This window comes from Notolepis coatsorum (genome assembly GCF_963971535.1).
Source record: "Notolepis coatsorum genome assembly, chromosome: 11".
NCBI lineage: Eukaryota > Metazoa > Chordata > Actinopteri > Aulopiformes > Paralepididae > Notolepis > Notolepis coatsorum.
Window position 1 is genome coordinate 16,410,293 of NC_140175.1, and position 17,565 is coordinate 16,427,857.

General features: G+C 43.5%; 1 protein-coding gene across 1 annotated transcript in view; it reads left to right on the forward strand.

The window, feature by feature from the left end:
- Positions 1 to 16,358, forward strand: part of LOC311236992 (integrator complex subunit 5-like) — a gene marked incomplete at both ends in the record, with an annotated part of 39,352 nt that extends 22,994 nt beyond the window's left edge. Inside the window, 2 exons of the mRNA XM_084324801.1 lie at positions 12,564 to 13,364; positions 15,702 to 16,358. Of these exons, the coding sequence (XP_084180927.1) occupies positions 12,564 to 13,364; positions 15,702 to 16,358 (1,458 nt within the window). The remainder of the gene's footprint in view (positions 1 to 12,563; positions 13,365 to 15,701) is intronic.
- Between the last annotated feature and the right edge of the window lie 1,207 nt (positions 16,359 to 17,565).

Genomic DNA, 17,565 nt, shown 5'->3' on the forward strand with positions numbered 1-17,565 from the left:
CCGCCTCTGCTGTTCTTACCACCAATCTGCAAGCGCTTATTCGTTTTTTACTTCCGGGAAGTCCGCCATTGATTTACATGAGATCAACAACAAACCTAGCGGAGCTAATAACTTTAGCTCCTCGCCGGCCACGAGTAGGCTACCAGCGCTCCGCAGGATGACCAAACGAGGCATAATGATTTTACTGCAACGAATGTTATAATAAAAGCTTTTCTATACATTTGTCTGATTGAAAACTTTATTAACAGATTGCAGAATGGGTACAATTCAGTACGGGCTCTCTGAGCAAAGGAAGGAACTGAAATATGAATGACCAACAATGCTATCTGGTCGGGTAAATAATATGCTGATGTTGTTGAACATGTAACTATATAACGTTAATGCCACAAAACGAATGCCTTTGTTAATCATAAGTAACTTTGATGCAGTAGCGTGTGTGTGTGGGGGCGGCGTTGTGCAGGTTGCTTGACTAAAACTTTTTTCAAAGTTTTTAACGTGTGGACCAGATTCACGTGACACAAATTGAGGGATATTCATCGGCCACTGCCATCGGCAAATTTGAGCTTATCGGCCAACAGGCCGATGGCAGTCAACAAGGCACTTATCGGCCGATACCCAACCGATATATCGGTGCACCCCTAGTAGAGACTGAAATAGGTATGGTATATAGTTTAATCCGGTCCGTCAAACTACCATTTACCTTAATCCTAGCCGTCGGTTCTTGATATAATGCCCTAATTGTTTTCATAGAGTTTTTGTCTAATCCAAATTTTTCCAATACTTTATCAGGGCTGTACGCTAAGCTTTTTCACTAGGGGCACACTTGCCCCTAAATGAGAAATTTAGGGGCAAAAAATATTTTTTAGGGGCAAATTTTTAAATAACAATTTTACCATTATTTATATCGATTGTTTTTGATTAAAAAAAAAAAAAAAATTATTTTATATATATATATTTTTTTTATAAAATATATATATTATACAATCATACTTGTAGTTGTATTATCTGCGAGACATCGCCACCACGCAACAAGTCTAAATGCTCGCTATATGCAACCAGCTCCACTGTCTGTGTGTACTGAGTAGCCTCCAGCTACGGCCAGGATTCTCCGGAGCTGCAGCTGGGCCCTATACTGTAGCCTCCAGCTACAGCCAGGATTCTCCGGCGCTGCAGCTGGTCCCTATTGACTATATTCAGCGTGCCCTCAGCTCGAATACGCATCGACCAGGGTTTCCGTTAGAAAAAATTGTTGCCGGTCTCAGGGTCCGGTAGATTTTTATCTACCGGTCAAATGAGAGAAATTCCGGTCAGAGTTTATTGAGCTTAAAAACAACAGGCTATATAAAGAATGACATCCTCAAGGCATGTAGATTTATAATATTTTAACTTAAAGCTAGGCTACTTTTGCGTATACAGTCATATTCCAAATAAAATAAGTCCAGAGACTCCGTGCTGCTGCCGACTTTAAATCAAATAGACCTGTGTCTGTGGGCAGTCGGCCCGACATTAATAAACAGCAGTCTGTTATAATCACATTTATGAGCTAACGAATTCCGTTATATTGGACATTTGTATTAATTATATCAAGCGAAGAACTGAGAAATTTGGCAGAGAGACGGCAACATTATCGTGGGTTTGCGTGATGTATATCTCCACCTAGTCCCAACGACTTGGTGCTGGTCATAATGTCCGGTGAAAACAACTCCCTCCAAGCACAACTTGACCACCCGAACCGTACCAAAACAGGCCAAAATTAAATAGCCCATGCGACGAACGATTCATTACATTCGTTTCATCGTTGCTCCACCAAGCAGCCGGTCCAACAATATCAGCGCGAGCGCCGCAGTTAGTTTGCAAGAAGCATCCAGCTGCAGACCCGCAGAGCAGCTTTCCAGGTCTGGGGACCGCACTGTGCCAGCAAAGCTGGTGGGTTCTGTGGGTCTGCAGCTGCATGCCTTCCGCAAATCCAGCAGCAAGCTCTCGCTGAGCGAAGCAACGACAACAAACGCAATGATTGTTTCGTTCATCGCATAGGCCACCCAACTCCAGCCCATCCAAATACAATTCAAATAATCAAACTGTGCCCAGAGGGAACTATTTTCACCGGACACTATGACCGGAGAGATTAAATTTGTCGGACTTCAACAGATTTTGCCAGTCAAATACCGGTAATTACCGGCTAACGGAAACGCTGGCATCGACTCAGTGTTATAAGACATTGATATCAGGACGGAGCTATCTGAACTATTTAGTTTAATGGGACGTTTCGTTTTGAACAGTAAGCTAACGCAAGCTATCATGCACTACTAGACTTACTGGAGCATTTGTTGATAGCTATCAGTAGCTAGCCGGCTGGCAGGCTCACCGAGGTCCCAGTGTTTACAACAGCCACGGGTGCGAGAGGGCTGGAGGAGGAGCAGACGCCGCAGCTCGCTGATCATACCTGCTGTGAGTGCTCACTGCTCAGCTCGCGTGAGTGACGTCATCGCGTCATCACACGCCTTGGATAATTTAGGAGTGAAATGCGAATCCAAGGCTTGAAAGCACTACTCGCAAGCCCGCCCCCAGATAATATTTACCAATCGCAACGGCCAATTAAAGGGGCAATTTGCGACGATATCATCGCACTGTACAGCCCTGTTTATATAGAAATATCCAGCTTACACTGTCGAAAGCTTTTTCTGCATCTCTAGGTTAACTAATAATACTGCACTTCCTGTTTCCTTTTGTATCTCATCTATTACCTGCACTGTCTTCCTTATGTTATCCTGTGTCTGTCTTCCTTTAATGAATCCGGTCTGGTCTTTGTCTATTATATCTGTCATAAATGTCTCAAATCTTTTGGATATTATTGATGTATATGGATTGGACACAGGTCTGAAACTGCTACACAGTTCTCTATCTTTCACTTCTTTTGGAATTGTAGTAATTATGGCCTTTTTCCATGAAGGTGGCATTGTGCCTTTTTCCATTGTGTGTCTGAATGCTGCTTCTAATATGGGGCTCAGTTCCTGTCTAAATGTTTTGTAGAATTCCGAGGGGAACCCGTCGCTACCCGGTGACTTACTACTCTTTGCTTTACTGATCGCATTCCATACTTCCTGTTCTGTGATCTCTGCATTTAATATTTTGTTCTGTTCCTTCCCTATCGATGGTAGATCAAATTTTTCAAAATAATTCTCTCTCCTCTTCTCCTGCCGCTATCGGTTGTGTGTATAGTTTCTTATAATATTCTTCAAATGTCTTCTCTATTTCAACTGGTTCTCTCAGTATTTTGTTTGTGTTCGTGTCCCTTATTTTGTGTATTGTGTTCAGTTTTTGTTGTGTCCTGATTCGTCTAGCTAAAGGTCTGGTCGCTCTCGGTCCCCCTTCATAGTATGTCTGCTTCATGTATCTAGCTTTCTTCTCTATTTCTGTCAGCAGCTCTTTGTTTATCTTTCCTCTAACTTCCTTTACCTCCCTAAGTGTCTTTTGGTTCTTTGAGCTTTGGTGTTCTCTCTAATTCTTTCAGTTTCTTTATCAAGTTCTGGTATGTCTCTATTCTAGCCCTCTTGAGTAATGCCGTCTTTGCTATCAATTTTACCCGTATTACTACCTTTAGTGCATCCCATAAAATGTTTGAGTCTACCTCTCCGTTATCATTTTCTTCTGTGTCTAATTATGTCTTCCTTTACTTTATTAACCAAACCTTTGTTATTTAATAATCCTACATTCAGTCTCCAAACTGTATTTCTCCATCTACTTTTAAGATTCACTATTGAAGATATAATGTTTGTTTGCAAGGTTTGCTGGAGCCACTTCATCCAGAACGGCACACCCCGGTCAGAGAGCGGACGCAGACACAGAGAACAGTCCTTTCATATTTTATTAAGGATTCTGTTGAGTGATATCTCAAGAGTGCTTCCATCCAGGTCGTAGGGCTGGATGGAGCAATCAAAGATTGAGTGAGTGGTATTCTGCAACATATAAGCAGAACACAATAATTAACAGAGGTACATACTTATTAATCATAACCTGAACACACACAGCAAAAGATGCTATCTAGCATATTAGCATTGGCCGCATGGGCCAAACATAATGCACACAACTGAAAAGATGCTATCTAGCATATTAGCATCGGCCGCATGGACCAAACATAACAAGTAATCGGCAGAATGCACACAACTGAAAAGATGCTATCTAGCATATTAGCATTGGCCGCATGGACCAAACATAATGCACACAACTGAAAAGATGCTATCTAGCATATTAGCATCGGCCGCATGGACCAAACATAACAAGTAAATGGCAGAATGCAATGGCATCCAGACACAACTGAAGAGATGCTATAGCATTATTGGCATTAGCATAGCTCAATTAGCAGCATGAATTAACACAACGTAGCAAACCAAATAGTCACACATGCATGTCACAGCATCTCAACACATAAGGCAGGCTACATATGACATGTATCTATCATTACCATAGGCACTATATTTGTAGGCTATTGTTGACTTACTTAGTTCATGAACGCACTCTCTCACTGGGAAAGCAGACAGCAATGGAACACATGGGCGGCAAGATGGCCGCTGTATTTAAACCCATTAGGACCCCTGGGCTGTCCAGAGAGATGCCAGACTATAAATAATAGGACCCCTGGGCCATCAAAGAAGTGCCTGACTGGAAATAACAATACACAGCATAACAAATAATGGGGAATTTACAACATTCACTGTCAGATATATTGCGCTGTGGTCTGATATGTCACCCCTATCCTGCATTCTTCTACCCTGTATCTGTCCCCTGTTGTCATGAGAAAATAGTCTATCCTTGAATATGTTGTGTGTGGATGTGAATAATGTGTGTACTCTATCTAGTGTGTGCATTGCTCTCCATATGTCCATGATTCCTAATTCTGCCATTTGTATATTCATATATTTGCTAATGTTTGTCCTCCATTTCTTTGTGCTTGTCGTGTCTATGTCATAGTTCAGTAAGCGTCTTTGAGCACCTGGAAAAGCGCTATATAAAATAGATGTATTATTATTATTATTACATTGAAATCACCTGTACAGATCAGGACCCCCTCCCCTTCCAACGCTATGATATCAAAGATAGTTTCAAATAGATATTTCTCACTGTCTGGTGGAGGAGCATATACATTCACTAGTGTTACCATTTGACCTTCTATTTTCCCCTTGACCATTACATACCTCCCCTCTTTATACCTTATTTCCCTGATCATTTCAAACTTCACTGTGTTCTTAATTAGTATAGCTACTCTTTTTTTGTTGTACTTTTTTTTGTACTCTTTTTTTAAACAAACACATAAACAAACATGACAACATAAAATTAGATATACAAGCATTAATTAACAGTGCACATCCAATGAAATCACCATTTAGATAAATGTCTTATACAAGATATACACCTAACACCTGCTATCTAATACCCTACATACATATGCTCCTGCTCGCTACCCCCCCCCCCCCCCCCCCCCCCCCGGACCTCCCATTGGAAATTCCACCCATTATCATTCGCTCCTAACCAGGCATTAACATTATATGCTAGTTTTTATTCTCTCCACCACTTCTAACCACATTGTCATTTTGGATTCATTGAGACCCAAAATTCTTGCTGTAGATATTTCTAGATAAATCACATCGAGATATGTAAGAATCCAGACCTTCCGGCACATTTTTTCCGGTTGAAACCATCGTGATGCTATCAGCTTTTTAGCCACTGTGATACCAGATAAAACCAATCTCTTTAGCTGTATGGGTACTGCACACTCAAAAACATCATTCAGCAGTAATACAGAGGGGTGTACAGGTATATTCAGAGTTAAGAGATTTGATAATTGCTGGGTCACTTCTTTCCAGAATATCTTAACTGGTGGGCAGTCCCAGTACATGTCCCAGTCCCAGTACAATAAATGTCCCCTCGTCCCCATTTGTACATAAGGAGCATTTGGAGTCTTGTTTAAGACCCATTCTGTTCAGTCTTATAGGGGTCAAGTATGTCCTATGAATATAGTTAAGATTGATTTGTTGATGGTCCGGGTTCCTTGATGCAAGTCAAACATTTGCCCAGGCTTCTTGCCAATCAAAATCTATCTCCAGGTCTGGTATATCCCTCCTCCAGACTGATTCTAGGTGGAGGATTTCATACGAGGACGTTAGTAATTGAGAATTTGTGGTATCTGTGGTGTACAATTGGTATCCTTAATGGAACACCGTGAGCCTTCAAACATAACAATAACTGTGCGTAAAAATAATATGTAGAACCGGTGAGCTACTCCTCTTCTAAGGTTCTGTTTAAAAGAACTATAGAACAGATTTTCATACCCGAATCTCATCAGCTTTTCATGTTCTTGTGATATTAGATGTGTTTCTTGTAAGAAGATGACCTGCGCCTCCTCTTTCTTAAGTTTCGTCATCACCTTAGTCCTCTTGATCGGATTATTCATACCATTCACATTTAACGACATCATTTTTATACCCTTAACTTGTGTAATTTCTTTTCCAATTGTTTTCCCGTTCTACCCATGTCACATAAAATAATACTTGTGGTTGTAGCCTCTGCTATCTCCGTCTGATTTACATACATATAACCATAATAAACATTAACATCCACATTTACACTTGGAACTTCCATGGCAGTTGAGGGTCTCATTCGTACCCCTCCTTCCCCCGCTGGTGGGTGGGGAGTAGTGGCTCTCCTAGTGAGAGGGCTCCCCCTAGTGGCTAAAAAAAGCGCACTATATATGTCTAACTCTTTCTGTGTGCGACCTCCGAGCTCCTGGTCATAAGCTCTGTATTAGTCACTTTCATGTTCCTGTTTAATTGTGTTATGCGACATGTGTACTCCTGTGTTCCTTTAATGTCTGTCTCAATATATCTCTTGAATCCACATGTCCTTTTTTATCACTTTCGGTATAATTATCTCACATGTGCTTTATCATCTTCCTCCTGCATAAGTATTTTTCATGTTTTCACTTTCTTGTATTGTGTGCGTCATATGTATATCAGTCTAATGTGTCTTGAATCTCCATGCCCTTCTTTCTAATTTTTGGTTTAATTATCTCGTATGTACTTTACCATCTTCTCATTGCATCAGTCCTTCTCATGTATACATTAACCTGTATTGTGCGTGTATTGTACTTATCCTCCCTTGGATCACCGTGTCCCCTCTCGTCTCCTCTCTGCCCCCCTTCTCCGTGTCTTTGCGTCCTCCTTCTCAGTTGATCTGCTTTGAATCGATTCAGATCCCCTTCACCTTCCCATTCTCCTCGCCTCCTCCTCGTCCCCCGCCGACCCTGTTCCATCTCCTCGCCCTCTCCAGCCTCTGTAACAGCGTCGGTCCCTTCTCTTCTCCTCCCGGCACCTTCCATCCTCTCCGGTTCATGTCCCTCGCCGCCTCCCGCACGTCGTTGTACACCTTTGCGCCTTCATTCCAATGGACCTTCAGCGTGGTCATTGGCGATTGAAATCTGATTCCTCCTTCCTTCAGAGTTTTTTCTATCTGAACGTAGCTCTGTTGCATAATCATGGTCGAAGGTTACTCTTTCCCTCCACCTCCATCCTCTTCTGCCAGGCTGCTCTAAGAATGTTCTCCTTGACCTCGAATTCCAAGAAGTTGACTATAACTGCTCTCGGTGGCTTGTCCAACCGCGGCTTCGGCGCCAGTGTCCTGTGTGCTCTTTGAATCCCTGTCTTGTCGAGGGCTGTCATCTTCAATTCTCTTCGAATTAGGCTGTCCACAAATTTGATCATCGAGTCTCCTTCCATCCCCTCTTTCTGTCCCCATATTCGTATGTTGTTTCTCCTCGACCTCCCCTCCAAGTCCATTAACTTTTCTCTCAACATGTTCTGTTGTTCGAGCGTCGCCTTTAGAATATCATGCATTTCTGTATTCCATTCTTCCGTTTCAGCCGTCCTTTCTTCCAACATCTTTATGTCTTTCTCTTGTTCCTGTATTTTTCCATCCATTGCCTCGAGTCCTTTATCCATTTCCCCTCTGAGCTCGTCCTGTCCCCTCTTCAACTCTTCCCTTAATCCATCGATGTTGCTTTGGATATTCTGCGTGCTCGCCTGGTTAGCCATTGCGTTAGCTTCAGTGTTAATTTTGTTGACTAAATTGATGACGAAAGATGTTCGTCAACGAAGGTTTTTTTCATGACGACAACGTGACGTCACTTTATTGAAGACCATGTCACGCTAACGAGACTAAATAGTTTATTAAATATCGTTGACCACAACTGACGACACAAAAATGTAATTTTATAAAAACCAGGATGAAAATTTCTCTTCATGTATATTGATATTATTGACTAAAACAAGACGAGACAAAATAATTATAACTTTTCTTAATGCCATCGTCCCGAGTAGAGCAGTGTGACGGGGAGCTATGTTATTAGCATTAGCTGGAGCTATTTGAAAAGCTAGTTTTAGCTTAACCTTACCTTGGCTAAAGTTGGGACTATTCATAATCCAGCTGCAGACCTGCAAGCAAAGTACAGCAAGTTGGCAAAGGAGTATTCCAAGGTAAATCACTTTTTCACCACTAACATTACATTGTTTGTATTTCCATCTAGCTCGCGTTAGCTAGTGGCTAAGCTAGCTCACGCTAACATAACGATCGACCTCTCGCACACAATTAATGACATAATGCAGACAGCCATACCCGTGACAATGTTTAGCTTTTAGTGCCAAATGATAAGAGTCTGAGGCGGAGTCTCAAAAGAGAATGTTGAATATTTATTTTGCATTAAAAATCACAACAGAGCCTCTGCTACTAGCCAACCTAAACGGAGCCTTCTGGATAGGAAGTGCGCAACAACGTGTAACGTCCGTGCGGAACCAATGTACCAACAACCATTCCGTGGGTGAACTCATTGAGCTTAGTTGTGAATTAATTATTAGTGCTGTCAGGCGATTAAAAAAATTAATCTAATAAATTACAGGATTTGTAATTAATTAATCTAATTAATCGCATTTTAATTGCATAACCATTTTATGCCTGATATTCTATATTCTATAATCATATTTCAAATTGCATGTGTCCGGATGGCAGAATTCAGTACTGTATCTACAAAACCTTCTGTTTAATCATCTTCCATCTATTAATTTGCTTAGATTTTTCAGGTCTGGTCAATTTGAGCATGGTGTTATTCACAGTCAAAGATAAAAAACAATTTATTGATATTCTCATTTGGTTCATTACAATTTACTCAAAATAAAAATGTCATTCAATCAATCACCGCGCAGATTGACACCAAGAACATGAAATTGGACCATATTAAAAAAAAAGTCTGTAAATGTGTATTCTACATTATTATGGAATGAATGAGATAAAAAAAACTTTTTTTATAAAACATTTTTTTTTCTTTTTTTTTGTAATACATTTTCATAACGCAATAATTTGCTGTGTAATTAATTAATCAAATTAACGAGATAAACTGACAGCCCTATTAATTATACTAATACTAATCTATACAATCACCTGTTGTTGAATAAATACCATTACTTTCTAGTTATTACTAAAAAAACAGTATATATAAAACAGTAGCTGTAAAAAAAGAAAAGAAAGAAAAGTTTTATAATTTACATAATATAATTTTTTTTTTATGTATGCACTGGTATCGGATCAGTATAACCAGACCTAGACCACCTCTAACTCTAACCCCTAACCAGACCTAGACCACCTCTAACTTGAACCCCTAAGTTAGGGTTGTGACTTAGAGGTGGTCTAGGTCCGGATAGGGGTTAAGAGTTGGTCTAGCCCTTTACATCCATCTATCTAAATAATAATAATAAATTATAATGAATGCTTAACTACCCCTAAGTTACCCTAACCAGACCTAGACCACCTCTAACTCTAACCACTAACCAGACCTATTCCATGTGGCACTTTAACACTGACCTCAGAATGTGATTTTATATAATGTTTTTATGCAAGCAGATTGCAATCAGTGTGTACTACTACTAGTACTACTGTGTGTTCTGTTTACTTAGTTTACAGTATCCTGTTATAGAATAAACCGCTGCCAGACACAGCAGAGAGAGAGAGGACAGACATGACAGAGAGGAAGGACACAGCAGAGAGAGGACAGACATGGCAGAGAGAAAGGAAAGACACAGCAAACAGAAGACAGACAGAGTTCAACGTTGTCTTTCTGGTCAGAAACAACGTCACCACATCCGTAATGCTCTCTTTGATGCATACATTGGACCATGTCTACACCAACATATACTGTAGGAGCAACAATACATTGGACCATGTCTACACCAACATATACTGTAGGAGCAACAATATATTGGACCATGTCTACACCAACATATAATGTAGGAGCAACAATACATTGGACCATGTCTACACCAACATATACTGTAGGAGCAACAATACATTGGACCATGTCTACACCAATATATACTGTAGGAGCAACAATACATTGGACCATGTCTACACCAACATATACTGTAGGAGCAACAATACATTGGACCATGTCTACACCAACATATACTGTAGGAGCAACAATACATTGGACCATGTCTACACCATCATATACTGTAGGAGCAACAATACATTGGACCATGTCTACACCAACATATATACTTCCTGTGTATCACTTGTGCCGCCGACTCAGATTCCCCTAGGTTAAAAAATAAATACGCAATTTAAATCAGAAAATGTTCCATGTTGACTATTTCTGACAAGTTTTTTTCCATTAACTAAAATAGACAAAAATGTCATCTGTGTTCGTCGACTAAAAATCTAGACTAAAACAAAAAAGCCAAAATTGAGACAAAAACTGACTAAGACTAAAATGCTCAGACCTTTAGTTGACTAAAACTGACTAAACGAAAAATAAATGAAGATGACTAAATATTAGGGATGCACCGAAATTTCGGTGGCCGAAAACTTTCGGCCGAAAATGGCCAAAGATGGCCTTTCGGCTTTCGGCCGAAAGAGTTTTTTCACCGAAAATATGTCACAGAAACAGAAACAACCTGTAACCTAACGCGTGTTGTTGTGATGATGTCGCGCTGTCGGGAGTCGCGCTGTTTCTATGTAAACTCTGCGCGCAACGCGTCCAATAAATACGTCTTTAACATGCTTTTATATCCTTATTTACTATATGCCCGTCGCGGTTAATCACTGAGTGATCTAATATGCATATTATTCAGAGCGAGAGAGGGGGGGGATTGTGTTTCTCACATTGACGCTGTCTGTCTGTCGCGCGTCTACTGTGCCAAGTCAAGCGAGCACATTCAGCTGGGGACTAGAAAGGTGCGCTCAGTAAAGCACAGATGTCCGCTGCGGCAGCCAGAGAAAAGATGGAATTAATGTACTGTATGCATTCAGAAGTGCTGAATAAATGTTTTATGGACCCATAATAGTGATTATTTATTATTTAAGTTAAGTTTTGCCATAATCATATATTTTTCCATAATCATAATGTTCCACAACATTGGTAAAAAAAATCTATTCTATGAATCATTTTCGGCCTTTCGGCTTTCGGTTTTCGGCCAACTGTTTTCTATTTTCAGTATCGGTTTCGGCCAAGAATTTCCCATTCGGTGCATCCCTACTAAATATGATAAAAACGAAAAAGGAGCACTTGACACATGACTAAGACTAAAACTAAAATGAAAATAGCTGCCAAAATTAACACTGGTTAGCTTGTATGCTATTTTTTAGCTCTTGATTAGCTGTCGCGTTAGCCTGTTGGTTAGTCAACGTGCCAGCTTGTATGTTCTGCGTGTTGGTTTGTATGCTATTTTGTATAGCTTGGATAGCTTTTGCGTTAGCCTGTATGTCAGCCCGTAGTTCTTGTACGCTGGCTATCATGGTCGCTTGTATCTTCGCTACCCAGGCGGGCTCCACGTTCTCCACGCCTCTTGTCTACCTGAGTCACACTCGCCTGAGTTATCTCTGCCGCCATTTCCTCGTGTCGAGATATTTCCTCCGTGTTTGTACGTCCTCCGGGGTCCTCTTTCTCTCGCTCTTTCTCGTGGTCATCCTTCCTTTTCTCTTATATCTTTGAGTTATCACTTTTTATTTTGTTTTAGACAGTTTTAGACTGTTTTACTTGATTCTTTCGATGTTGTTTGACCGGGAGCTCTTTCAATGGTCGACTACCCACACATCTCCAAACCGGAAGTCTCCGTCGTTTAGTCTTATTAACTAAAAGATTTTAACAAAATAAAAAGCAGCAGCACTATTGGATAACGTGAGTCATGTTTGCTATGTATTTCTTTCTTTAGGGGAGTAGGACATTTTGTTTCACATGATGTCGCATGATGTTTTATAGATGGCTAGGTTAAACACAGGTTTTTGTTTTTAAGAGAGGGGGATTTGATTTGATTGAAGTTTATTTCAAATATGCAACACAACAAACAAACATCAAGTACAGATATAGCCTTAAGCCGTTCAAATAATAAATGTATACATATTTTTTTTAAATAATAATAATCTAAAAGAACCGATAAGAGTATCGATAAAGTACCGAACCGTTAAGCAGTATTGATAAAGAGTAGTAGTGTCGATAAGATCCTAACGATGCCCACCCCTCCTCCCAGGCGCAGCACGTGGTGCCCTTCCTGGAGGAGCTGCAGGGCCACGTGGGGGAGCTGTGCGCCAAGACGCTGCGGCTGGAGAGGAAGTGCCACCTCTGGTTCCACCAGCTGCTCTGCCTGCTGTCGGTGTACGGGGGCCCCAGCGTGGCCACGGAGGCCCTCTGCCAGCTGCTGACGCAGGCCCGCAACCCGGAGGAGCTGGCGCTGGCCTGGCAGCTCCACACCCTGTTGTCCGCCAGCCTGCCGGACCTGGGGCCGGACGCCATAATGCGCATCGTGGCCCAGATCAAAACGTACAACACGGCGCCACGCACGCTGCTGCTCAACCTGGCGGCGGCCGTGCAGAGCCGCGACGAGGAGCAGGGGGCCGGCGGCGCCCAGTCCTCCATGGCGCTGCAGGTGGGCGCGGCCGTATCGGTGCACCTCCACGACTTCTGCCCGCTCCTGATGCACGACGACGCGGCCGTGTCGCACGCCGCCGCCCGCCTCCTCTCCTGCAGCCCGCTGCCGCGCAACCTCTCCCCCCCGCACCTCCTGCTGCTCGCCCACACGGCCATCGCCCACTTCTTCCTGTCGCTGCCGCGGCGGGGGAAGGGGGGGGACAGCCAGCAGGCGAGCGAGGCGGTGAGCTGCTCGGTGCTGCTGCTGTCGCACCTGGCCGCCTTCTCCTCAATCGGCCTGAACATATTGCTGGAGCAGCTGGTGGAGTGCGCGCTGCACCAGGGCATCGCCCACCTGTTCGGGGGCCGGCTGCCCGGGGGCCGGCTGGCCGACATGGAGGAGGAGGGGGTTACCCACTCCCAGGTGAGGATTATTACACCCAGCAGGGGAGGATTATTACACCCAGCAGGGGAGGATTATTACACCCAGCAGGAGTTATCCAGGGGAGGATTATTACACCCAGCAGGGGAGGATTATTACACCCAGCAGGAGTTATCCAGGGGAGGATTATTACACCCAGCAGGGGAGGATTATTACACCCAGCAGGGGAGGATTATTACACCCAGCAGGGGTTATCCAGGGGAGGATTATTACACCCAGCAGGGTAGGATTATTACACCCAGCAGGAGTTATCCAGGGGAGGATTATTACACCCAGCAGGGTAGGATTATTACACCCAGCAGGAGTTATCCAGGGGAGCATTATTACACCCAGCAGGAGTTATCCAGGGGAGGATTATTACACCCAGCAGGAGTTATCCAGGTGAGGATTATTACACCCAGCAGGAGTTATCCAGGGGAGCATTATTACACCCAGCAGGAGTTATCCAGGTGAGGATTATTACACCCAGCAGGAGTTATCCAGGGGAGGATTATTACACCCAGCAGGAGTTATCCAGGTGAGGATTATTACACCCAGCAGGAGTTATCCAGGGGAGCATTATTACACCCAGCAGGAGTTATCCAAGTGAGGATTATTACACCCAGCAGGAGTTATCCAGGGGAGGATTATTACACCCAGCAGGAGTTATCCAGGTGAGGATTATTACACCCAGCAGGAGTTATCCAGGTGAGGATTATTACACCCAGCAGGAGTTATCCAGGGGAGCATTATTACACCCAGCAGGAGTTATCCAGGGGAGCATTATTACACCCAGCAGGAGTTATCCAGGTGAGGATTATTACACCCAGCAGGAGTTATCCAGGGGAGCATTATTACACCCAGCAGGAGTTATCCAGGGGAGGATTAAGGATCTGCACATCGCTGTCCGAGGTGCTGAAACGGAACTTGGGGATTCACCACTGACAGTCACCTTGCTCACAACCCCCGGCTGGTTCCAAATTAGACCCATCCAGTGTTTCCCCTAATTAGGACCGCCGCTGCTATGAACTAGACTATAAAAATAAAAATAAAAAAAAAAATACAAATAATTTTTATTTTTTATTTTTTATCATTTTCATTTTGGCTGTGGGGGTGCTTAATGTAAAATACTGACCTGAGGAAAAGGCTGCAGGGAGAAAGCACTGCAGTCTAGTCGATTTTGTGTTTTGAGCACAAAGTTCATCATAGCCTCTTTATTTTGCTCTCAAAGTGCACCAGATTGATGCATTTAACTTTAAAATGTAAAAATAAAAAAAAATAAAAAGTTAAATGTAGACGTGTGTTCTGTAGGTGATAGACTGAGCTCCTTACAGACTAACTCTAGACACAGCAGGTGTTCTGTAGGTGATAAAGACTGAGCTCCTTACAGACTAACTCTAGACACAGCAGGTGTTCTGTAGGTGATAAAGACTGAGCTCCTTACAGACTAACTCTAGACACAGCAGGTGTTCTGTAGGTGATAAAGACTGAGCTCCTTACAGACTAACTCTAGACACAGCAGGCCAGGTATGCAAGTTCTTAATTATATTTGCTGCATTTCTTGTCTGTAAAACATCTTTGGAGTAAAAACGATTCACGATGAGTTGAGAAAGTTCCAATGAGTTTATTTTTCATTTAGAAATCACTCTTTTAAAAAGTCTTACATTCATAATTCTCAATTGAAGGCCTTAAAAGGTATTAAAAAGGCATAGAATTTTATTTGCATAAGGTATAAAGTTTTGTCGGGATATTAAATAATATTGAATATATGAAATGTTTGCGGGGCTACCGCGTCTGCCGAGCGGCGAGCGCTTGTCTGGAACGCCTGATCATTTAAACTGCCAACGTGCAGCCGCCAGGTCAGTGTTTTTGTTGTTGCTACTTGCTACTAGTATGGTCGTGAAATTGGTATTAAACTTTGCTCTTAGTGGTATTAAAAAAAGGTCTTAAAAAGTCAATAATTGAACTTGTTGAAACCGGCAAAAAGGTTTTTGAGTAAACCAGACCAGTAGACCTATTATTTCAATATAGTAAACCTATATTCAGATTCATGATTTCTCTTCAGGAATGTGTGTAAATAAATACACCTAATAACTTATGGTCTTCATCATGTCTCTCTGTTTCTCCCCCCCCCACCTCTCTCTCTCTCTCTCCCTCTGTCTGTCTATCTCTCTACCTCCCCCCTTTCTCTACTTCTCTCTACCCCCCTCTTTCTCTCTCTCTCTCTCTTTTTCTCTCCTCTCGCTCTCTCTGTCTCTTCTCTCTCCCCCCTCTCATCTCTCTCGTTCTCTCCTCTCCTTTCTCTCTGTTTCTCTCCCCCCCCCCCCCCCCCCCTCTCAGAACGTCCAGACTCTCATGGCCGTGATGGTCCAGTGCTGCAGCACCACCTCCGAGGCGGCCCAGGTGGTGGCGATGGCGCTGCTGGAGAACATCTGCCCCGAGGTGGCCAACAGGGAGCTGGCGTGGCCGCCGGTGAGCCATGCACACACCACGGTGGAGCGCGACCTCTGCGTCCGCCGCTGCTTCGAGGACCACCCGAAGCTGATCTTCCCGCTGCTGCAGGTGGTGGCCGCCGGGCGCCCGGCCCTCTGCTGCTGCTCCGCGCTGCTGCGGGCGCTGCTGGCCACGCTGCTGGCCCACTGGGAGGCCTCGCGGGAGGCCTCGGCCCTGGACTCGCCCTGGGACCTGCAGGCCTCCTGCCTCCTGGTGTCCTGCATGGGCGAGGGCCAGCTGCTGCCGCCGGTGCTGGCCAACGTGCACGAGATCTTCCCCCACATCGAGCCCTACGAGGTGCGCCTGCTGCTGCTGGCCGTCTGGGAGTACGTGCAAGACAACGGCCCCATGCCCGAGAAGTTCGTGTTGTGCGCCGAGACGGGCATGTTCTGCCGGGACTTCTCGCGGGAAGGGGACGTGGCGCGCTACGTGGATCTCATCCACCGCATCATAACCAATCACATAGGCCAACTGTGGCACATGTTCGAGCGCTTCAAGCGCTGAGGGGGGGGGGGGGGGGGGGGGGGACGCGTTGCTTTTCATTGTGTGGACGTCAGAGGTGTTTTCACTGTTGTTCACTTCTATATCCCAAGTACGGCTCTGTCTACGTTTTGTACCATATTTTTAGACTTGATTATTTTCTAACTAGTTGTTTCAAGTGACTTTGAGTACAAAAATAAACGAGACAGGAGTATTAAAATGTTTGATTACACCATGTGGCCTCTGCTTCCTGTTTCCCTTCCTCTGCTTCCTGTTTCCCTTCCTCTGCTTCCTATTTCCCTTCCTCATTCCTTGATATTTTAAAGGTGCTGTAAGTGATATTTTTGTTTTGTTTGTTAAAGTAACTGGTCTACATGTTAAAATAGTAGCTCTACATTCACCGATACAGAGTGTCTGGTCAGTAACATGGGTCTCCCAGTCCCTCCGCTCTGCAGTAAACAGCCATCACTGATATAGAGTGTCTGGTCAGTAACATGGGTCTCCCAGTCCCTCCACTCTGCAATAAACAGCCATCACTGATACAGAGTGTCTGGTCAGTAACATGGGTCTCCCAGTCCCTCCACTCTGCAATAAACAGCCATCACTGATACAGAGTGTCTGGTCAGTAACATGGGTCCCTCAGTCCCTCCACTCTGCAGTAAACAGCCATCACTGATACAGAGTGTCTGGTCAGTAACATGGGTCTCCCAGTCCCTCCGCTCTGCAGTAAACAGCCATCACTGATATAGAGTGTCTGGTCAGTAACATGGGTCTCCCAGTCCCTCCACTCTGCAGTAAACAGCCATCATTGATATAGAGTGTCTGGTCAGTAACATGGGTCTCCCAGTCCCTCCGCTCTGCAGTAAACAGCCATCACTGATATAGAGTGTCTGGTCAGTAACATGGGTCTCCCAGTCCCTCCACTCTGCAGTAAACACTAAATACATGTTCTGGTATCCTGTTCACAATGTATCCAATCAGGAGAGAGAACACTAGATATCTTGTATGTATTTCTTGCCCAGGCAGATTTGTTTACTGCACTGATAGATTATTTGACTATATCAGTGATGGCTGTCAGAATGTATAGCTATTTAACAGTTGTTTTAACAAACAACAAAAAACATACAGCACCTTTAATAGGATTTAAGAAATGCAACTCTAGGTGTATATATGTTGTGAGACGATGCCTTGCATCGCTCAAAATATGACTTGTTACAAACTAGTTTCTACG